Here is a 24,708-nt window from a genome sequence, read left to right on the forward strand (position 1 = left end):
GACCCATTGTGTGACATGTTGGCCCCATTGAAGTCAATGTCAGCTTTTCCATAGACTTCAATGGAATCAGGATTTCACTTGCATTGTTACTTTTAGATTGTAAACTGATTTGGACAGTATCGTTGTCATCTTTTATGCCTGTCTAACCAATGACTGCATGGCGAGGCCCTCTGTCCCCCTCTATCGGCAGCTAGACCAGCTAGAGATTGGTGAGCCTGCCACAGTCTTGGTTAAGTCTTTTAGCTCATGCAGTAGAGGCTCATGTGTTATGCTCCAGAGGTCCCAGGTTTAATCCCGACCACCAATTACTGGGGTCTGCCGGCGTTACATCTGTACCTCTCCCAGCACATTTTAGGCAATGGTTCCATATAAATAGTAATATTAGGGCCTACATTATGCATGAGGTCAGACCAGTTGAAATGTTAAGGAAAACTACCAAGAAACTTTTCCAAATTTTGTCAGGCTGCCTATATTTTGTATATGAAAGGGAGAAGAGAAGCTTTGGACCTAGATTGCTTGATAGTGACATCTTTCTTTAACTGTTATTGAGAATGTTCTTTAAAATATTTGAATTTAAATAGCATTGCATTTACTTGGGTGAGATGCAACGATGCACAGATTATCCTAACTTCATTCACTACACCAAATCCACAGTCATGTCAAGGGAGAAAATTTGGATGGTACATGGGCAATGTATTGCAGGAATAAACTTGCATTGGCCCCGATTCAGTAAGCACATGATTAACATGAAACATGTGAGTAGTCCCATTGACTTCAGTGAATTAGCAAGGGCTAGTTTTTGGTTCTTAGATACAAAGATACTTAGGCATTGCAATGAACTATGGGATATTCTGGAGTGAACATCTCTCAGTCTCTCCTTTTGAAACTTCCACTGTGTACAAATAATTAAATATAAGAAAGTGAGAATGACTTTATAGTCCATTGGGTAGGGCGCTCATCTGAGAGATGCAATACTCAAGTTCAAATCCCATCTCCACCTCAGGCAGAGTGGGGGAAATGAACTTGGGTCTCCAACATCTTAGATGTGTATCCTCAGCACTGGGCTAACGGTTATAAGGGAGGCCACCTCCTCCTCCCACTCCTGCCATTTTGTGTGAGTTTAGGTGTGCTCAGAGCATGGCTACTGGATCAGGCTCTGCAAGCAAGATAGACAGGACAAAACTAGTTGAGGATGCTCCTGGGATTTAAGAGTGAGAGTGGCCCCCGGGCCTCTAGACTGAGGCAGTTGTGCATGTGCTCACTAGGAGAAACATAGGCACCTAGGAGACTTTAACGGTAGAAACTTAGGTGCCCAGGGATTGTAGGTGCCTATTGGGTTAGATGGCAGTTGAGCGGAATCTCAGTGGTACCTAAACGTTGGACTTAGGTGCCCTCAGTAGCAGTTAGGTGCCTAAGTCCTTTTGTGGATCTAGCCCCAAATGTTTTGCTGAATTGGGGGCAGGTCAATTTTTCCAGCTGTTTTTTGGGGGGGAAACCAAACACTCAAGCCAAACAAGAAAAGGCCATGTAAGCAACTAAGTGGTACAAAAGTGTAGGAGCAGGATTTTATAATGTCCCATAAGAATTAATATATGATTTGATTTCATCCTGTTAGCCACCCTTTTTGAATAGCAGAAAGGAATGACAGACCAGAACAATCCGTATGACTGATTATGGTCACTCTTTTGTTTTAGGATAAATTATAATGTCTATTATGGTTTCCTATATGTATTATTAGGCATTCTAGTTAAATATACATTTCTTTGTTTTAAGGTTTTAGTAAGTAAGAGACAGGACCTTGTATTGTATCTATGTTAAGGAGATTAGAGGAATGTTGAGGGCCTGAAGCTCCAGTGTGAATTGTTTTAGTTATAAGATTTAGCAAGGCTTGATTTACAATGTATTCTGCTGAATATACAATACTGCTGTCTGTATACCTTTGAAGGTTTCTGTAAGAGATTGTTTGTGTGAATGAGGAATGCATGCATCAGGAAAAGATAAGATGTGAAAGCCATCACAAATGTCCAGATGGTCAAGAAGAAGTGAGAGACTTGGAAAGACCAGGAGACAATCAGAAAACATCCATTGTATCCGATGCTAAACATGTTAGCAGCATTGACAACCTCAGAGGTGAGGCAAGCACCCTCAAAGGCGAGACAACAAATAGGAGATAACGATGGGAAGCCGGACAATAACCATCAAATGATGACACCACTTAAGGACTAGCGATTACAGGATGACATTCAAAACGCATGGACTCAAATGGGAATTTATAACTATAAAGCTGGGGTGCTTTGCCATGGAACTCTGGGTTCAGTCCTGCAAAGCCTCGGAGCATCGGATCGCGACTGACAAGAGCCCAGCTCCACACTTGTGCTCAATCTAACTGGCCATTGAGAGTCTTCTGACAGCATGAGATTTAGTGAAAGCCAGATAAAGCATCTCATTGCTTAATCATGTTGCTTTTACTTGCTAATTTGGCATTGCAGCCTGCATTACTTGTTGGACTGTTTTAAAAATTGTTTTAGTACTTGTGAAAAAGTGACAGACAACGATCATGATTGGTTAATCCACAGGACTAGTAGAGCAGGGAGTTACCCAGCCAATTCAATTCACTCTTGGCTTGAAGTGACTACCATACCAGGTGCATTGTTTTAGATATGAGAGTACTGTTGATTCTTCATGTTCATTTCATCTTTGCCCCCAGATTATCAAAAACCTTTTTGGAAACAACTTGAGATGGTTTTTCATAAATTTATTTGCTTTGGTATCAACATGTAATTAATCAGAAATAGAACCTATGCTTCTACTCCTTCATTTTTCTGCTATAAAACTTACATTTTATTCTGCTCCTTCATAATAAATGGGTATCAGTTAAGGGCAAATGATGGCAAAATGTTGGTATAGTCACAAAAATACCAGATACTAAACTAATTCATAATATTAGAATCTCCGAGAAAGAGAGAATAAAGAAAGAAAATATTTAATTTTACTTTGCCCTCGGTGTTGATTCATTATAATGTAGTATAATGTAGTATAGAATCATAGAATCATAGAATATCAGGGTTGGAAGGGACCTCAGGAGGTCATCTAGTCCAACCCCCTGCTCAAAGCAGGACCAATCCCTTGAATGAAAAGGCTTTATTGGATGGAATTCTGATTATTTGTAGAGTATAATATATATGTACTTATAGGCCACATTCAATATATTTACAATCATTCAATATCCATTTTAGTCCATCTTACTTTGTGTGAAAGTCATGCAACTTGCATGACTTGCAGAACTGAAGTCTGTCAGATTGCTTACATGTATAAGAGTTGCAGGCTCCAACTCTTGGGCCCCGGCAATCTGTCAGCATGGATTGCAATGCAGGATCAGAGTCTACATTTGATGCAACAAAGAGTCCTGTGCACCGTATAGACTAACAGATGTATTGGAGCATAAGCTTTCATGGGTGAATACCCACTTCATCAGACGTTTGATGTGTATCTCTCCTAAAGTTGATTCTACAGAATACTATCACTGTAGTATCTGAGCATAAAAACTAAGTTTTATAAATAACCATAAAATGTCTTTTAATTTTGTTAACATTAACAGAAAATAAAATTATGAAACACACAATGTATCTGTAAAACAAGATCCTAACCTTAATGCTCAACCTAGCATGAAGGTACAGGAAAGAATTGACAAGAACTAAGTCAGATAAATAAAACCTCTGCTTTAAACTTACCTGATTCATAGTAACTAGCTGATGGTATTCCCACATGGACTATCCTGCAACCCATAACACTATGCACTATGCTAATCAGAAACTGATCAAGAACATCCTCTTTTGAGAGAGATTCCTGCTTCAACAATTTTTCATTTCCAAAAATTATGACATTTAGCAGCAGCTACCTGGCCTCAAGCATCTCTGTTGCCTGTTGAACTTAACAGGTATTGCTGTGATAAGGAGAATTTGGCTAACGACCTTCTCACTGTCTTAGCCTGCTGTAATATTTCCAGGCTGTGGAACAGTCTTGAACCAATCACTGGATGACAGCTGATGAGCTGCCCTCATTAGACTGTCCTCATATATATTTAACTTAATAATATGAACAGATGGCTATTATAGTGATTCATCAACCGAGGGAGCCAGCTTGGCTATTGTCATTATGTGAGAACTATGTGTCTAGCTCTAAAAATGGGGTGAGGGTTGTCGTTTGGATACTTGGTAGACACTGAACAAATTGTAAGAAGGTTCAGTGACTCATCAGGTCTCTAAATTCAGGTCATTGCTCTGGGGAAGAGGCAGTGTTGGTCCTGTTTGTACAGAGAAAGTACAACATCAAGTTTGTGCAAAATCTGCACTGGTGTGATGGAAAAAATGTGTTCAGTAGCAGCAGCATTTCTTACTCTGTGCCACCACTATTAGTACAAATGACGGCAAGTCACTGGGAGGAACTTCAAAGAGGAAAAGATCATGGTTAATTAATAGCTCATCTGTAATTTTCTGTATGAAAAAACTTTGTTTAGCTGTCATCTGCCATAAGAACATTTTAACAGCACACGTCTGACTGAAGAGCAAGCAAGATGCCTATTTACATAGTATACCTGTATTAACGTATGTTGTCAGTTGAACTGTGGAGTTCATATATTAACAAACTATTCTGGGTCAAAGGACCAGTTCATGCATTTATTTCTTCATTTTGGAATAATAAATACTCAGTCTGGAAGAATAGTCTGTTGTTGAACCAAGAGCCTAAAACTAATCCTGTGTTTCTGTTCATGTTTCCCCAGCTTGTTGATTAGCCTTGCTGCCTTATCAGTTCATATCATAGTATGTGACTATAAATTGACTTTGCAGTGAAGAGGGAATACGGTTTGCCTCCACAGATGCTGCTGTTACCATGGAGATAAAAGGACCAATGCCCTTTTTCTGATTTGGACTGTACTACAGTGTTCATAGAGAGATGGTGTATGCTAAAACTACATAATTTGCTCCTGAAATATCAAGCTTAACACATAAGGAAGCATTTTTTTAAATGTTGTAGATGAATAACACCTGGAGGTTTTCACTGGAAGCAGAAAGAAAAGGTTGTGAAAACAGTACTAGTGGTTTATATATTTGCTAATCCTTCTCCTTGGGAAGAACCTTTTGGCTTTGCAAAATATAACCCCTTACAGCCTGTGGCTTCATCTGATGCAGTGTTTGATGCTGGTTACATCACAAGCTCACTTTGCTGTGTTATTCTTCCGTGGTCAAGCTTGAATGAGCATGCAAAGGCAGTGAATGTAATTTTTTTTTTGCTTGTTACAAGAGTGACCTGTTCTACTTCCAATTGCTCAAAACGAGAGGGGGGAAAACAAACCCACAACACATTTGAGGATGGCTTGCAGAAGGTGTTATTTGTGAGTACCTTTTCCTTTTTCATCTGTCCTCTGGTCTCTGACATCTGGATTAAGGATTCCAGACTTTTTGAGACAGAAATATGAGTAGTGATCAGTTTCTTTCAATGAACCATTTTTTGGGTGTCACCTCTTTGGCAGATTACTGATGTGCGTTTTAGAATGGTACAGACAAGGGATGCTTGTAGAGCAGCAGAAATAAAAGTAATCCAGCATATTTTTATAAAACACCTATTCAGAAGTTAGCAGTGTGAGAAAAATTAGATATTTTGAACAGAAAGGAAGGAGCGCAGAATTCTCAGAATAGATCTATCACAGGAATTGAAATATATCTTCCATCTTGTTTTAATGCTTTGTTCTATTAAAATGTACAGTGTCATTTAAATAAACTACTTATTCTAGGAAATGGTGTACCATCTTAGACAATGTGACCTCGATGATGTATAAAATTATCTCGTTCTATGCTTCATGAGTATCATATATATGTTGTTTTCTCATACCCTAATGATGCAGTAAATGCTTAGAAATCAGTTCATATGATATACATAATATTACCAAGAGCATTGCAGGCAACATAGCTGGCATTTAATGTTTCATTCATTTAATGCAGTGTAGCAGCTCTTTGCATGAATTGTCACCTGTGGTTGAAGAGCTAAGTGCTTGTACACTTGTAGCCAAGGGTGAAGGATGTTAAAGTTTGCATAGTGCTTGTGGCATCACACAATCTAAGTATGTATGGAAACCGCATCAGGCGATTTTATTCATGTGTGTTTTGAAGGATCGAATGGGCTTTGACTCTCAAGCTTGCTGTCAACACACCATAGTACCAATGTGTCATCCCACCACAGCCCAAAATCAAAACAAACCTGATGCAAGTGCATAATCCTCTTTTTTTATTTGCTATGAACACCAGTGTTTCACTTCTAACCCATAATAATTCACAAGGACTGTGCCCACTACTTGCATTCATCATTTCCATTTAAAGATCCTCTCTTCCTAGGACTGAATTGAATTTGATCAAAGCACCCTAAGGTGAAAGCCAGACCAGCCATTCCTAGCCTCAGTCTCAACAATTTCAATAACATCAATCTCAAACCATCCACATTCTGAAACCTTTATTCATGTTCAGTAATACTGTACCTATTTCATGAGTAGTGTTATTAAAATCAACTACGCAAGAATTAGGTGCTACTCAACATTAGTAAAGAATCTGGCCCTAAATTTTCCTTCTCTGTGTGTGTGACTGGCAGTGGGATATGGTGGGTGAGAGAATCTATTTAAATATTCTAAAATTAGACTGAGCTTTGATATGTTGTGTTCAGTTACACACAAGGAGGTTCAGATAAAAAAAGTGAACTCAGATAATAGGTGGTAGCCATCAACATGGATTAGCTCCTAAATGTTAGTGTTTATACCAAGTTAAAAAGGAAGAAACACTCTGTGCACTGGATTCCATTTGTGTATTGGTTTGGGGGTTTCTGGTTTTCATTACTGTCTATAACGGGACAGCATTTGTTTTAGTGCATAGCTCATATCAACTAGAAAGCCAATGTTGTGTGCAGATGATTTGTCCCTCAGTATACAATGTAGTAGATTTCTGTAGTAAGTTATTCTTGTACTGTGAGGGGATTTTTTTTGCCGATTATTATAATAGTCAACTGCTCCATCATATAGGTAATTTTATATTAATATATATTAAGAATGTAGATTTGGCAAGTTTTTGATGATTGCTTTGTTACTAATCTCATCATAATTACTATTGCAACTGAGTTGGAGTTCATTTTTTCCCACCATAAAAAAATTGGAGGTCGTTCAGTATTAGTGAAGAGCATTTAACTCAAAAGATTACTTCCTTTGACAGTGGCATTGCTGTCTCGTTTATAGAACCAAATGGCAATTTATCTCCCTCCATTACTGCTTGTTTTTCTAACATTCCCCCCATACATATGACAGCATTTACTGTAGGAAGCAAGGCCTAACCTGTCATTTCTTCTGCAACTGCACTTTTAACTTGTTTAAGAGAAATTAGATGCATAGAGATCTGTATAAAGAAATATTGTAAGCCTAGGTATTTCAGAAATATTTTTCTGTAAAGTTATGTATTCATGATCTGTGCACTTGTCTTTTCAACCGATGAGCTATTTCCTGTGGTAATATATCAAATATCTAACACTGTGGTAAATTAAAACTAGTGGATATGCACAAATGTTAATCTACATGCAGCAGATATTAAGGTTTCAAATAATGCTGTAAATTCATAGAATCCTAGAACATGTTCCGTTTCTAAAGACAAGTAACACAGCCATTCATAAACACTGTTTTCTCCTTTCAAAATACTACATTTGTAAATATCAAATTTAGAAACCTAAATTCCTTCTACTCAGTCTTTTCAGATCAAAGTCAACCTCAAATATATGATTTAGTAGAATTACTATATTTATAGATACCTCACAGAGTGCAACATATGTCATTCCACAATGGTATTAGGAAATAAGCTTTGCCTTGCTGTAAAGCTCTCTCCCCTTCATTTGCTCACTCTATCTCTCGCTCTCTCTTTCGACATTACTGTTTTTTCCGCCCTTTTGAATATTAGACTAGAAATTCATCAGTCTTGCTGCTGGCACATTTGGTTTCTATGTTTTTAGTATAGACTGAAACAATGTAAAATGAAAAATGTGCTATATAAAATATTTGTATGCAACAAGATCCTTACTATCTTAGGAAATTCTGATAGTATGTTAATGAAGTCAGAAATATAGAAAATATTATTTCTACCTCCCTCCATCAATTTTCTGATCTTCTCTAACAGCATTTATTCTGCCTTTCCTATGCTACTTCATTTCTCTCTTTCTAGGCTCTTATGTTTAATTTTAGCTTTGAAACTGCATCATTTAACTCTGGGACACAGTTTTGTATGAAAAAAATCAATAGAAAATAATTTCATTTGTGCTGTAAATTGATTACTATAACCAGACCTTTAAGAATAGATCTTCTTAATCAAACTTGTGAAGGGAATTGAATGCTCCAAAGTATAGGTAGCTACACATTACTATTCTTATTTAAATTCAACCTAATTAATTTCCTACAAGCTGTACTGTGCATTAATATATAAAAGTAGCACCTCTTGATGTATATATTTTACAAGGAATTTTTTGTGTGTATACTTGAAATAAATATTTTTTGGAAGAATTGCTTTTTATAACCATGAGGTATAAGGTAAGTGCTATACATACTAGGATGCTACAAAATAGAATTCATACTCCATGGTTACTATGCTGGTGGAACTGTAAATGTTTTATAAAGGCAATGGTCTTAGTGTCCCAGGAGAGTAGCTCGTGATTTATTTTAGGGCCATTTTGTTAGTGTAGGATCAATAATAGCCTACTTACCAGTGGTTTTAAAAAGGTGATAATTTCTAGCTACTGACACTTGGGTGGGAAATAGAGGAAAAAGAGGAGGAAAGGGAACTGATGTTAAAGAAAACCAAACCATTATTCTGTATATATCCTGTAACACTCACACACAATGTGGGTGTTTGACCATACTGGTAATAGGGCAAAAATCGTGTAGTTCTTACTCCTTTTGTAGGCAAAATTACCATTGGATTTAATAGGGCTCTAGAATGCAAAGGACACACTAAAGACCACAGGATTTAGCCCATATTCATGAGATTTAATGGAATTATCTTTTACTCTTAATTTTTATTTAAATAAGTGTTATCCTTAAATGCTTTTAATTCTTCTATATGACCACCAGGCTCTTCTGTACCAAAGAACTGAGCCACAACAAATGGCAGTGCTGCTTTTTTTCTTTTAAGTCAAAATGTCAAATTACAATATTTGCAGATCCTAGCCCTGCATCATGGGCAGAGGACGGGGGGAAGGGAGTGGTTCTGATTCATTGCTCAGGATAAACAAAAAGCAAGGTATATAGTGTTACTTGTGTTGACACCTCTTTGCCACCAGATGTCTCATTCTCTTCCTGCAAGTATATGTCTGGGCAGCTGTGTACTGAAAAGCATCTTGTAAAACTAAAGAAATGAGAGGACTAATAGGCCATTGGGATATGTATTGAGACAAAATCGAGTAAGTTACAAAAAGCTAAATTAATAAAAAGGTTTTCAGTGTAGGTATAACATCCAAAGTGAGTCAAATTGCAAAATATATTGTGGAAAAAGAGCTCACACAGTGAAAGGGAGGTCCTTGCTGCCAAAACAATTGCAGTTGTCCTTGTAACCTTGAACAGAACATTGACTAGGTGAAATTTGCCTCTGTGCAGAGGGCCAGCACAAAATTCGGATTTAAGTGGTGCATAAGTATTTTGCTGGTCCTTTGCATTGAGTCAGTGGGGGAGAGTTTCTGAATAGCAAGATATCCCCTAAGAATAGCAAGAATATTGGGAATAGAGCAGTCCACAGCAATTAATAAATTGCATGCAATAATATTGCCATGTAAAAGATGACCAAACCCACCTGATGGACCTAATTTCCAAAAAGAGGGCACTCTTCCAGAAAGACTATCTTTATAAGAATACCTTTCCCAACCAGACTTGGACTTTATGCTGAGTGTTAATACTGTAGTACAGTACCAAATACTTGAGTAACTCCCACTGTTTATTAGGCCTTCCATGGAATGAGATATTAAACCAATGGTCTCTTCTACTCATGTGTAATAGCTGATAATTTTGCTGGAAAGAATTTTGCAAGGCCCTCATAATGATTTACAATGATATAATTGCATTGGTTTTCTTACAATACTTACAGGAGTAGTAGCAATAATTGAAACAAAAATAAAACACACTTTATAAGTGCAAGAAAAGGTATGTAAGCAGTTGGATTTCCCACCCTGCTCTCTGAATATGGTCTACGTTCACTTTGTATAGTTAACAGTTTACCTCCGTCCTATGGTTTGTCTGTATTGGTATTTCAGATAACACCAAACAATCTCTGGAAAACATATTCTCAACTTTCTCTGAAAGCTGAGCTACTCCTAGAGTTTCCCTGCAGAGAACATGCTCTGTCCCAGACCTTAATTCTTACTAACCAAAGAGCTACTCTCACCTTCCTCATGTCCCAGGTGGAGTAAACAGGCCAGACCTGCTCCAGTCTCTCAGGAGGAATCAGGTAGCATATCTTTGCAGGGTACCAACACTTGCTAATAGGGCCATTTGACAAAATTACCTTGTCACCCTGTTATGAGGGATAAGAAGATATTCAATATCTGCAGAGATGGTTTACTTTGAAAGTAAGGGAAGAAAATAGCACATCAAAGCATAAGCAATTTAGAGCTAATACCCTGGATTTCCTCTAGTTTATGTTGTATCCTAACATTTGAGAGTATGCTAAACAAAGGAGTTTTCACACCAAAGACTTGGGGATCTGAAAGAGATGGCACCGCATCAGCTGCCTGTAGTTAAAGCTTAATATGATGTTCTGTGAATCTATTTCTGTTTATGTTATCTGTAGATTGAAGCGAAGATTCCAGTGCCAATATAAAAATTAATGGTGAGAGTGGCATCTCTGGTTAATGTCACAGTGAAATACGAAGGTATCCTATATGAGAATTCATTTACAGTCAGCATACTGGGAATTTATAGAGATGGGTTTGAGCCAAAACCCCAGATTTAAACCTTTTGCAAGCTTTGGCTAAGTTTGAAATTGTATACAAGCTTTGCAACATTGGCTCATCTCTTAAAATTGATACTATTCTGAAAGGAAATATTTTTACTATTTGGGAGGTCTGTTTGAAGGAGAAATCTGTAAAAGAATATAAATATTTTAGGTGACAAGCAAAGCTTTCAGTTCAAAGGAACCTTGGGAATTTGTGGAGATCTGAAATAAATGGACTAGAATTAAAAAGAATTGCATGGCATCCATCCTTTGGAATGTTACAAAAACATCTTAGAAAATGAAAATGGTAGGATAAGCATCTGTCAGTCTTTAAGCATTATCTTGAGTCAGTGCTGAGGTACCCATGCTGTATTTAGATCTTCAATCAACTCTCTAATAGAACTTTGAAGACCATAGATCGGAGTTTAATAAGGCAAACTTAATAGGACTAAACATTTTAGATTCTGCAGACAGATGAGGGGGAAGGTGATTAAAAACTCAAATTATTCAAATGTGTTCAGATGTCGTTTTGGGCATTACTTTTTAGAAACTGTATCACAGACTTTATTTCAAATACAAATTTATTTCAAAAGTCTATGGAAATCATTGAATTACTGTAAAACTTACATTTTTTGACTTCATAATTTAAGTATTCAAATGACTATTACTTGGACTGCTATAAACAGTAATGTATGGAGGAAAAAATAGATGCTACAGCATTTGGTTGACGGCATACAGGATCTGGTTCTGATCTCACTTATACCAATGAAACATGGAGTTCTATTAGGTAAAACTGGAGTCAGGGGGTCAGTCTTGGGATCATAGTATCTGATCTCAGAATGAATTCGAATGGTGTCAGTTCTTCAGAACTAGAGATGAGTTTAAAAAAACAAATCCCTGGATCCAACAAGCCAGAACTTTGCATCTGACTCTGAACTTCATGATGGCCTCTATGGGTGCAAATGAATTGAAACAGAAACATGGATCTTAACATCCTGAGGCCTTGGAAAGTGGAGATCTAAATCTGGATCTGAACACTGCAACTTGGTTTCGTCTGTAATTAAAATGCAGAGTGTCTGAATTCCAATTCTGCAATTTGTTACTGTTTCATCTCGGTACAACTAATGGGGACTACCACAACACCATGCTTCCCATTCAGCTGTTAAATGCCTCTTCACTCTGATTTTATGTGATCTCAGTATGGTTATTACCTGATCTTACAGGAAGCACCTATACATTGTATACAATAACTGTATTTTGCATTTACAATGCACCTTTCATATGAGACTCTCAAAGCACTTAACAAACATATTCTGCCTCCAAAACCCCTTGATAGTAGATGATTAATATTAACCCCCTTTGCAGATGGGGAAACTGAAGCACAGAGAGCATAAGGAAAAAAACCTGTCTATACAGTTGGAACTATTGGAACAGGGGGAAGCCAAAGTGGGGCAAGTACTTTGGGTGGTGGTGGTTGGTTTTTGTTTTTCTTTTTCTGCCAGAAGTGTCAGCAGAAGCTGTTTATGAGTAAGCAGTGTGCAAAATTCTCTGCACTGGGCAGAACAAAGTCCAAAGCCTCATGTATGCCTGCTCCCTCACTCTCAAGAATAAGATATTGGCAGGGTGAAGAATAGATTTGTCTGAGAAGACATGGAGTTAATGAGCACAAACCTCTGCATGCAAAGGGGGCACTTAGCACATATGTCCTTCTTTGGTGTCCCTCTTTGGCCTTGCCTTTGCTTCTAGATTGGAGAAATTTGGTGGCCATGTAGCAGTGCTCTCATCGATACAGGGTCAGGCTCTCTATACTGGCCATTACTTTTTACCATGCAATTCTCTCTCTCTTTTATGCGTCACAAGTCAGTATCTAGATTGTTCAGCCACTTGACTGCTGCGTCATCAACAGCTGCAAGGTGTTGCAGTCCACCCTCCAATCTTCTAGTTGTGCACTTCTCCACCACATGTTTGGCCATCTGCATTGCTGCCCCGCAGTCAGACTATAAGGATTGGGCTTGCAAACGATATGTGCAACACTCCATGCTTGCGCTGTGAAGCATGAAGCCCACTTCCTCTAATAAACCCATGTTTCACTTGTAAAAAATATTTTATGAAATGTTTCTCCTGCTTTTTGATGTGTCCCTTTTAATAACCATTTTCTCCAGGAATGTCCTCTCCCCCCCTACCCCTGCTTCAATCTCTCCTCCCTCTTTTCCATTTTAAGTTGTTTGTGAAGTTGCTATCAATTAACATCTATTCCATGATTGAAAGATATCCTCCCACAGCACTTGATTATTCTTCAAATACACGCATGGAGGTTGTTTGATGAATGTTTTTATTTCTTTCCCAAGGGTCAAGTTCTTTTGGGAGTTCAATTGCCATCCTTAATCAGGAAAAACTCACTCACCTTGGCCTTGAAGTTGCTGACACAATTGTTGGCAGCAGGGATCAGAGCGACTCGACCTTCATCTTTAAAGGATTAGTGCCTGACTCCTTTCTTTCTGAAGAAAGACTGTGTGGCATTTTTCTGCTTAACTACTCCTTTTGATCTTATAAGAGGATGACCTCATAGGACTCTCTTTAAACACAGGGAGCCTTTAAAAAAAGGCAATTCTTTTGTGACACTCAGGAGAATGCTGTGAGCAAACGAAATGAAGGCCAGGGATGACTTATATTTTAACTAATAATAAATAGTCTATATGTTTTATTTTTTAGAATAAATTGGAGGAAGAATATCTCTTTAGCAGGCACATCTTCTCCATGTAGATGTTGCAGGAGATATGAAATATTGGGTTGACTTTTCATTATTTTTATCTAGTTTCCAGAATGCTGTTTTCAGGAAATTTGATTTGCTTGTTTCGTCATGCAATACTTACTGCACTAAACCTTGTTTAATGCTTCCCTAGACAAATACTAAATATTGAGGAGCACTGCTGTGCATCATTTATAGATTGTTCATATTTTTCTTTGGCTGTGGCATTTTGTGTTGCCTTGTACCTTTTACTTAGCTGTGATTTTACTAGGTTAAATGTACTGATCCATAGTAGTAGTAGTAATTATTATTAATAAAGAGCTATGAAATGCAAAATGTTTGGTTTTTATTGTGATATAAGACTTAATTTTGAACATGTGGCCATAACTAATTTATATTACTGATTTCAGGAACTTTTTCTTTTAATTCAAATGTCAACTCACCTGCAGTAAGTTAAATTATCAGATTTACAAAGCATTATGGTGCAATTTATTTATAGCGGCTGGGCCTTGAGAGAGTTTAAAGGTATTATGTTCATTTATTTACATATGCATCCCATTCTCCTCCTCACATCTGTAAATACTGTTGTAATATAAATAGCAATAAAACAGCTTGACTGGTGCAGAGTAATTAAAACATTTGAAATTTTATATTTCTGCAGGAATTTTAACCCTTAACCTCCATTATCTTTGCTTCTGTTGTTCCACATGACAAGGCAAAGACATAAAGTCATAAATTAGCACCTTTTTCTTGTTTTGTTTTGTTCTTTGCAACAAAATTTCTCTTTGTTGCAATAATTCATCATAATCTTCTTGATGTATACATAAGTTTGGGACTATTCCCCTTTATTTTCTGGGAATCAGAGTTGACAATTGTACTTCTTCAAATTTCATTCAAACTTATGGAAAGTTTCAAACATACCTATTAGTACCTACCTTTCCCTAAAAAGCCCCTTTCTAGACACTTGGTGTTTTGACTTTGTGTTTTTCCTTGTGTCGTAGGTCTATAAATACTCTGCACCAGTTTTGCTGTCCAGCTCCATTGTACCATACCCAGCTAACTGTCCCTGCCACACACTCAGAGTACAGGTAAGAGTAGATATGGTCCTCCCACCTACTATTGTTAAAGAGAGATCTGGTTTTATAATCTTATATGATAAAATTATTCTCAGTTTGATATAAAGCCTCACACAGCATTAGATAAAATCAAAATAGATTTTATATTGAATAAATTTTAAATCCAGTAGGACAGTCCTGCGTCTGTTGATTTCTCTCAAGCACTGCTGAATGAGAGAGAGTAAAGTTATCTTTATAAATCATAGGCAGCAAGTCTCCCTAGATTCCCTGTGAGAAGGAAAAACAAACATTTCTAGGGTTGTTCTCACAAGACAAATGTATTAAATCATTTAATTCTCCCTTTAACCCCTAATTTACAGTAAGAAGCACTGTTCAGAAAAAAGTGAACCTCTTTGCCCCAGAATACTTTGTTACTGTGTGTAAAATAAGCCCATGTCTGGCTCTCCGGGGAGTAAGGGCCTGATCCTGCAAGATTCCTTTTTAACTCGGAATTAGAGGGCATTCAGAACCTCATAGGAAGCACTTGGCAGGATCATGCCCTGCATGGATTGAACGATACCCTACAATACAGCTAACTGTTCCAGTTAGTTAGATGTAGTGCATGTGGATTTTGAAATTCTGTTTAAGTGTAGACAGCAAATATTTATACACCCCCAGCAGAACACTCCAGTGACCTTTATAGAAAAACAATAGGGCAAGTTATCGAAGATATTTAAACATATGGACACTATTAAGAAATTGTGCATGCTGTGGATAGCTTGTCTTTTATTTAACTTCTACTATCAAATTAGCTAGTGATAATTGCCAGCTCATGAATAATACTTGTACCAAAATATTAGAAGTATGTGCTGAAAAACCCTCTACTCACCTTGTATTGGTAATAAGGAAAGAAGTAAACCAGCAATGAATCCTAAATCTGTAAATGCACAAACACATTTTGTTATTTTCTCTGTTTCACATGCTTGTTATCCCTGATCATGCATGTATTGGATGCTTTCCATCTTTCAAATTTTCAGACTCCGTCCATCTCTCCTTGTGTTGGCTTCTTTTCATCAGCAGTACCCTCACTCCATGTTTGGCAGTGGCAAATCTGTAATCCAGTTGTAAACAATGACTGTGCACCTCATCCTGTGCTGACAAGTGTCCTGACAATGTGCAGGTTTCCACCTCTCATTTCTTCATGAATTTTTAATTTTCCTTTGTGTTAAATGAATAGATTGAAGGCCACAGAGGTTTTAGTTTCTTGACCATGTTTGGAAAACTTTCTGGAAGTGGGTTATTTACTAGCAACAGTAGTATTGGTGCTATTGCCATTTCTGTTGTTGTTTCTAATTAATATATACCCACATGTCATTGTGTATCTAAAGTCCCTTAGATCTGTAGCTTAACCTCATTAATGTTTTTGGTTTTAAAATACACATTTTTATACGGAGACAGTGTTGCCTATTGTATAGAGCACTGCACTGGTTTCTATTCCCATGTCTGCCTCAGGGCTACTGGGCAATCTTAAATTACTTCATCTCCTGTGCCTGGGTTTCCCCATCGGGAAAATGAGGATAATGACACTGTCCTTCTACTGATGAAAAGGACTGGGTGGGATTTTTATTACACATTTTCTGATGTATTTTTTCTACTAAAATATTTTGATCACCTGTATTAAACATAATTGATATGATTAGAATATTTTTTTATTTCAATCATTTTTTTAAAATACTGGAAAACCATATATAATTAATTTTTAGTTTATTAATATTGTATAGCAAGGTACAGAAAATGTAGGTTATTTCATAGGGCTCTAAAGCAATCTTATAACATGTACATTTTAGAACTGTGGGGGATGGGATATTTGAAACCACTCGCTGTTGACCTAGTACTATTTCCATCGAAGTCAAGGGGTCAGACTCTCAACTTGTGTAAATTGTCATAGCTCAGCTGAAGTCAAGAAGTTCTAACAATTTACACCAACTGATGATCTGGCCCAAGGAGTTTTACCATTGGCTTATCGGAAACAGAGTTAGGCCAACTCTGAGTCCTTTAGAATAACCCAGCCTAGAACATTAAGGGCAAGGTTGACTCTTAATATGCAGAGGAGTTACTTCATGTAAGCCCAGCCCCCTGCATGGTGGATTATGGTTCCAGGCACAGGAAGAATGCATGCTCTGTAGGGCTGCAACTCTCTCCTCTCCCTCGATTCTGCTGTGAGAAAGTAGGTAGGGTGGGGTGGAGAGTAAATGGAGCTTTGCCTACCCCCTCAGCACACTACACCCAGCCAGCCCCATTGGCTAAAGTTGGGAGTGTTCTGTACCCTATCTGTAGCAAAGCAGTCCTTCCCCAGGAGGGAGCCAAGGGGACTATGAGTCTCAATTCCTTCCCAGGGTTCTTCCTTGGCAGAGGGAACTCTGAGCCACCCCACACTCTGGGCTAGTAGCAGTGTCTCAATTGATTCCAAGTAGAACTGGGCAAAATGTTTGGACCAACAGCCTTTTGCTGAAAAATGCAGTTTTGGGTTGACTGAAATGCAAATTCAGCTTGAATTCAGTGAATAGTTTCAAATGAGAAAAGTGAGGGGGGGAACTGAAAAAATTGCAACATTTTATTTCAGTATTCTTAAAACAAACTGTTGTGACTTTTCATTTCAAAATGACTTATAATTTTCAAATTTAACTAGATTTTTTGCTAAGGTTTAAAAAACACCCAAAAACAAAAAGAAAAAAGCATTTGTTTTATATCAAATGAAATATTTTATTTGACCTCAATTGCTCCCTACCCACCCACCTAATTCAGCAAGAAAAAACTGAACATTTTCTGTTTCTGGTCAACATGAAACAATTTTTTTCAGATTTTTCAGTTCAAGCCCTGAACTGAAAAATCAACTAGTAGCTTACCTCTAAGTCCAAAGTTATCTGAGACTTGAATTAAGGGCCAGATTCTGATATCCCTTCATTGACAGTAAGGATATCAGAGTCTGGCCCCAAGTAATTAGTTGTTGTAGATGTTGCTTCCTGATGTATGAAATTATAATGTAATAGCCATATAAATACAGTTTATTCAATAAATAGTATGCAAACTACAGCCCTGATCTTGTAAGTGCTCTCTACATGGAACTCCCATTGATGATAGTGGAAACTCAGCCTATAGAACATTTACAAATTGGGCCCTACATTTGCATATATTTTAATAACATTTAATGTAGCCTTAAATCTTTCAATTTTTGTTAATAATACAAACCACTGGAAAGAAAACAAAAACCGAGAATGGATGGTTAATTCTAATTTTAGGTTTTCAGCTTTATTTAGAAAATGCACAAAGGGGGATTGATTTTGTAGCCCAGAATTAAAAGTGAAATTTGCTCTGAAAGAGAAACAATTAATGAGTGCACTACAGTGAAATCTGGAGCATCTCTGATTTGCTGTTAGCGAATTGCTGGATCTTTTATTCACCCCAGCAGTTCTATTTCTAGCCAAGATGAACCTTGGCATCTGTTTTGAATTGTTAATAAGGAAATAATGCATTTTTAATAACTGTAACTATTGCAGTAATTCCTTGCTTGCTCATTTTTACATTGTTCGATGTACACTAGAATAATACAAGATGTTTCTTACATTTTTGTAATATAAAAAAGAGAAATCAAAGTAAGCTAATACATGATGCCAACTCCAGCTTGTTGCTTGTTCCTTTGTGTTCAAATTAGCCCCTACACCTTGCATCTTTGTCCTTTTTTCATTCATAATAAGAAACAGATTGTAAACAGAATACAATTTGAATAGTTAACAAACTGCTGTTCAATAGTAGCAACAATCATTTGATTTCGCAGAGAATAGGGGAGAGGTTTAAAACCAGATGCACCCTATAGTTAAGAGGGTACACTTTCCATAGAAGCCTGCCCCGTAGCCATCAGTGGATTATGTAAATTTGAGTGTAAATGGCAAAGTAATGTAATTTATGGAATAGCTAAGTACTACATTATTATTTATCCTTATTTAGCTAAGAAGCGTTATCATTTACCCACTAAACCCTGGCTTGCACTACAAATGTATGTTGGTATAACGTTGTCACTCGGGTGTGGAAAACCTAGACCCTTGAGTGACACAGTTATATTGACCTAACCCCCGGTGTAGGCACTGCTGTGTCGATGGGAGGGCTTCTCCCGTTGACATAGCTACCACCTCCTGGGGAGTGAAGTACCTACGCTGGCGGGTGAGAATGGCAGACAAAATAAATCACAGAGGGTCTAAAATAATGCAGCCTACCCCTTGTTTGAAGGGGAATACGCTTCTCCCAGCATTACAAGTCAAATTTCAAATTCAGCCCTGCTGTAAGCAGGCTTCAATTAGGAACTGAGCCAGAGCTAAATGTGGTCACCAGTTGTAATAAACATTGATTTTGTACAGCCACTGGCTGCAAAATTGCTCCATGTTATTTTGCCATTCAACTTACATGACTGTTTGCACAGTCACTGAATTCGATCCTTAAATGGCTGCCTTCGCAAGCTGTGGATTCAGCCTGCCACTCTAGTCATGTAAAAGGAGGGACTTCCAGGTCTGTTGAATGTAATTACTTAATGCACATGTTATTGCTCAGGGTGCTCAAGCTTCTGTACACATGATTAAGGCAAAGATTTAATCACGGGTATTTTTAGTAAAAGTCATGGACTCGTCACGGGCAAAAAACCAAAATATCACAGCCCATGACCTGCCCATGACTTATACCATAAATACCCCTGATTGAATCTTGGGGGGGAGGGGGTACTGTAAGGGAGTATGCTGGGGGGGAGAGAGCCCACGGCACCAGCTGTGTGGGGGGGAGACCTGGGGGGCCTGCTGCCACTCCAGCCATGGTGGGGGGGAACCCCAGGGGCCCACTACCACTCCAGCTGCAGGAGGAGAAAGCGCTGAGAGCCTGCTGCCACTGCAGCCACCACTGGGGAGGAGCCCTGGGGCCAGCTGCTGCTCCGGTTGCCCTGGGATTGCTGCCAGGAGCCCCTGAGCGGTGGCTCCTCCCGACGCCCCCAGGACTGCTGCTCAGGTGGTCCCTGGGACCAGCCGTGTGACGGGTTGGATCACAGAAACCCCCTTGGGAGCTGCCACCTGATGTGCAAAGACAACCCCTGCTCCTGTTTTCCCTGCCAGCTCAGGACTCCAGCACCTTGTCTTGCTGAGCCAGACACTCCCATCTGCTCCAACACAGACCCAGGGTCTGAATCACTTGCCCCAAAGCTGCAAGTTTACCTGAAAACAGCTCACAGAAGTGTGCTTGTCTTTAGCACTCAGATACCCAACTCCCAATGGGGTCTAAACCCAAATAAATCCGTTTTACCCTGCATAAAGCTTATGCAGGGCAAACTCATAAATTGTTCGCCCTCTATAACACTGATAGAGAGATATGCACAGTTGTTTGCTCCCCCAGGTATTAATACATACTCTGAGTAATTTACTAAATAAAAAGTGATTTTATTAAATACAGAAAATAGGATTTAAGTGGTTTCAAGGGGTAACAGGCAGAACAAAGTAAGTCACCAAGCAAAATAAAATAAAATGCGCAAATCTAATGTCTAATCAAACTAAATACAGATAATCTCACCCTCAGAGATGATTCAGTAAGTTTTTCTCAGACTGGACACCTTCCAGGCCTGGGCACAATTCTTTCCCCTGATACAGCTCTTGTTCCAGCTCAGGTGGTAGCTAGGTGATTCTTCATGATGGCTCCTCTCCCACTCTGTTCTCTTCCACCCCTTTATATATCTTTTGCATAAGGCGGGAACCCTTTGTCCCTCTGGGTTTCCACCCCCCCTCACTGGAAAAGCACCAGGTTAAAGATGGATTCCAGTTCAGGTGACATGATCACATGTCACTGCAAGACTTCATTACCCACTTGCCAGCACACACATATACAGGAAGACTAACAGGTAAACACAGCCATCTGCAGACAATGGTCCTTGTTAATGGGAGTCATCAAGATTCCAAACCATCATTAATGGCCCACACTTTACATAATTACAACAGGCCCTCAGAGTTATATTTTATATTTCTAGTTTTAGATACAAGAGTGGTACATTTCTACAAATAGGATGATCTCACACAGTAGATTATAAGCTTTGTAATAATACCTTACAAGAGACCTTTTGCATGAAGCATATCCCAGTTGCATTATATTCACTTATTATCAAATCTTTATAAAACTATCCCAGTTAGATTATATTCACTTATTATCATGATTTTATAAAACCATATAGACTGCACAACATCACAAGCCGCATCGGTCACTGCCTGGGGTCACCAGAGCAGCGGCTGGTGCAACTGGCTGTGGGGCTGTCCAAGCGGCTGGCTGCAGAATCGCTCCAGCAACAGTCAGTGTGGCTGTCCCCAGGGCCATTTGAGCGGGTGGTCCTGGGGTCAGCCACACCAGCTGCTGCAGAAGTCACCGAAGAAGATCGCAGGAATCCATGACTTCCGCGACCTCTGTGACAAACACAGAGCCTTACATATCAATACTGAAGCTGTGATGGTTCAGTGTAAATTGGAGGATAACCAGGAGAGAAAGAGTGTGTGTGTGAAAAATATACCTGTATATACATATTTGTACTATATGTGCATATGTGTGTATATAAGCATGTACATATTACTACAACTGGACAGATTTGTTTAACATTAATGCTTGAAAGACATTGAAATAACTGTTTGAAAGGCTGAATTCCATTTGATCTGATCTGTTTCTTCATATGAATACTATTTCTTTGCTTTGTTGTGCATGAAATAACAGTTCCCAACCATACTCCTCCATCTACCCTCTTCAGCTTTCATTACTGATATTTTCAAACCAGATGCCTTGTCATGTCCAAAGATGATTTCTAAAATCTTGAAACTGGAGATTTCCTTTTCTTTTCTTTTTTTTCCCCAGTGATGCCTGTGAAAACAAAAAGATATTGCAAAGGATGTTATAGTACCAAAGAAACCCCATGATTTTCTTGCACTCTCTGCCTGCATAATGTTTAATCAGCACCTCTGTGAGGTAAAATTATTCTTCTGACAATTCCGTACTTATTCTGAAATTCAATACAGAATTTTTCAGTTTTAACCAGCAATGTTGGCTAATGTGTAACAAACCACAACATCAAAAATAGCAGAAGGATTGATCATGCTCATCCTTTTTGCCTGTGCCAGAAGTAATCAGTGTAGCCTAATATTACAGTAATGGTTAACAAGGAAATCCACCATCCAATAATGAACCAAATGCCTAGCTGTTAGCTGTTGATGTATAAGTGGCAGTTTTCCTTTTCACAATCAGTTTCCCAAAGAGTTCTGCGAAATATTTGCACAGTCAGCACAATCAGGGAAAAATCCATTTTTGTTAGATTCCTGCAAATGAAACATTACTCATTTTTTCAGGTTAAAATACCTTTCCCACCCTCAGATTCATTCCCTCATTCAACAGAAGCACAATATATCCTAGTCTCTGAGAAAATACACCAAACTCCTCTGTAAAATCTCACATCGAAATGTCTTTTGGTCCTAGAATGCCCTGTCTTTCTGGGAGACCCCCAACACCACAATCTACTAGTGAGGGTGTCCTGATGTGGTTTTCCAGCCAAAGCTCTATCGCAGATACAGATGTGTCCAATGAGCTACATTTCACAGAATACATTGAGTGGCTAAAATGACAGCTTATTAAGGCTTCACAAAACACCAGGAGTTGTTGGGAAGCAGGGCCAGCTCCAGGGTTTTGGCCGCCCCAAGCAGCCAAACAAAAAACAAAAAAAAAACCAAAAAAAGCCGTGATCGCGATCTGTGGCGGCAACTCGGCGGAAGGTCCTTTGCTCCGAGCGGGAGTGAGGGACCATCCGCTGAATTGCTGCCAAAGCTGGACGCGCCGCCCCTCTTGGAAGTGGCCTCCCCAAGCACCTGCTTGGTAAGCTGGTGCCTGGAGCCAGCCCTGTTGGGAAGGTATCTTCATTCCAACGAAATAGCAATTTGCTAACTATGACTTTGAAACACATTTGTAAGTGTTGTAATTTTCTTGTTTAAAATTCCATCTAAATGCCAGACTATATTATTTCAAACAGATCAGAATGATAAAAATGACACGACTCATGCAAACTGGAGCAGAAGTTCATAATTTTGATGGCTCCCGAGAAAATATAGAAATTCCAAACAGAGAACTAAAGAATCAATCAAACAATATATTCTGTAATAAGAGATTTCAGTGCCAGTAAATATGATTTTCATTCTGTTTATATTGCCAGGTTGCACAGGAAAGCTAGTATAAAAATAGAATAATACTTGCAATTTCTCCACCTTCTGACCTACAGGATCTAGGTATGGAAAAACTGTAATCTATACATTCACCACCAATAGACTGTTAAAAGCAATTGGTAGATTATTTTAATAGCTACTCCAAATCTTTCCTTCATTGTATTCCTTTCCATCCTTCTTCTTTAGCCTGCTATATAGTTAAAGAAAATGGCCACTGGTGGTGGTGTTACTGGTAAAGAAGGGACATTGTGCAAGCTTCCTGATAAGCCGGCATCCCTTCCTCTACTTCCTCCCACCATAGAGTACAATATAGCATTACAGATGTAGGTATTCCAGATTGCTTTTGTAATTTAATAGCATATGTAACTTCTGATTTGTAGCACTATTCATGATGCTGGCAACTCTGAAGACAGAGTTCTACCTAGCTTAAAAGAAAAAGGAGTACAGCCCTATCTGTAAGAAATACTTCTACACGTAAATCACCATGTAAAAAAATCATGCCTCCACTCCTATATTTTCAATTAAATACATTTGGAACTCCTCATGGAATCTTTCTCTTTGATCAGTTAAAACCAAGGACCTTTATCCCTACAATAGATTGGGGCAGAGTGAGGAATTCAATGAATTGTACATTTTGAAATAATTTTTCTAGTGGTAAAAATAGAAATTACCCTTCTAAAAAGTAGCTAGACACTTTGATACAAAGCTTTCCACCTCAAACAGTCTTTAATGGCATAACCATTTATGGGTTTGTGCTGTCTTTTGATTATTGCATGAAATCTACTGAAAATGAGGCCCAGAACTTAGCACCATGTATATTCTCCCAAAGATTCTTATGAGCAGTGCAACTGGGCTACCTTCCATTGCTTACAGAGGGGCTGTACTGTTTTTAAATATTGTAGCTGAATTCTCCTAATGTTGTTCCCTTGTGATTCTGTTCCTCTCTCTCTCTCTCTCTCTCTCTTTTCTTTTTTGCCCACCTTGGCAGGGAAGATAATGTTCTCCACCAGTTCTGTTGTCCACCTTCTGGGTCTAGTAGTCCATCCTCAAGATAACAGAGAAGCTCTGGGTCGCTAAGTGGGCAGTCAGAGGGCCACATCTGTATATTCCATCTCCCTCCTCTTCTTTCTCTTGCTGGTGTGTATGGGACTGACATAACTTGCATGGAGACACTAAAGATTCTGGTTTACATCGAATTTAAATTTACTCAGAATGCCTGGTAACTTCCACTCTGCACTTTCTTCTCCAAGCTTTCACGGCTCACTCTTTCTGTGCCAAGTGATTAAAATGCATATGGAGTGTAAACAAAAATGTAAAATGCACAATATATTTTGAACCAAAATAAACAGTGCCATAAATCTCCAAGTGTACTGCGAATTTTGTTATCACATGCAGTCATAATGATTTCTTATAGGCAGTAGATGTGCTAACTAATGTGATTTATTTTCTTTCAAATAGATTTTTGTTCTCTCTGAATGTGTATTGCATTAAGCCTTTTGGAACAGTCTTGAATGCAGATTTCAAAATTGGGCTCTAGCTGCATAGTTCAGATCCAAATCTGAATGTGGCCAGTGTTTAGGGATGTTCGAACCTGAGACTTTGGTTCAACTACTTTTCTACTACTGTAGATGTCGTCT

The 24,708-nt window shown here is 38.5% G+C and overlaps 1 protein-coding gene and 1 long non-coding RNA gene across 8 annotated transcripts in view; both read left to right on the forward strand.

Moving 5' to 3' along the window:
* IQSEC1 (IQ motif and Sec7 domain ArfGEF 1) overlaps nt 1-24,708 on the forward strand; it is a 676,292-nt gene that overhangs the window by 388,994 nt on the left and 262,590 nt on the right. For 3 of the 7 annotated variants that reach the window (XM_034777995.1, XM_034777984.1, XM_034777985.1), the window contains exon 3: nt 14,748-14,834. The exons of 2 other annotated variants lie outside the window; for them this stretch is intronic. In XM_034777995.1, coding sequence (XP_034633886.1) covers nt 14,748-14,834 — 87 coding nt within the window. Of the gene's footprint in view, nt 1-5,152; nt 5,393-14,747; nt 14,835-24,708 lie in introns of those variants that run through there. 2 more of the 7 variants (XM_034777988.1, XM_034777990.1) reach the window with 2 other exon arrangements.
* On the forward strand, nt 22,713-24,430 carry LOC117881109. Its single transcript, XR_004646692.1, has 3 exons — nt 22,713-23,134; nt 23,258-23,394; nt 24,060-24,430. It is a non-coding gene; the product is annotated as an uncharacterized LOC117881109 (long non-coding RNA).

This window comes from Trachemys scripta, chromosome 7 (assembly GCF_013100865.1).
Source record: "Trachemys scripta elegans isolate TJP31775 chromosome 7, CAS_Tse_1.0, whole genome shotgun sequence".
Classification (NCBI taxonomy): Eukaryota; Metazoa; Chordata; order Testudines; family Emydidae; genus Trachemys; species Trachemys scripta.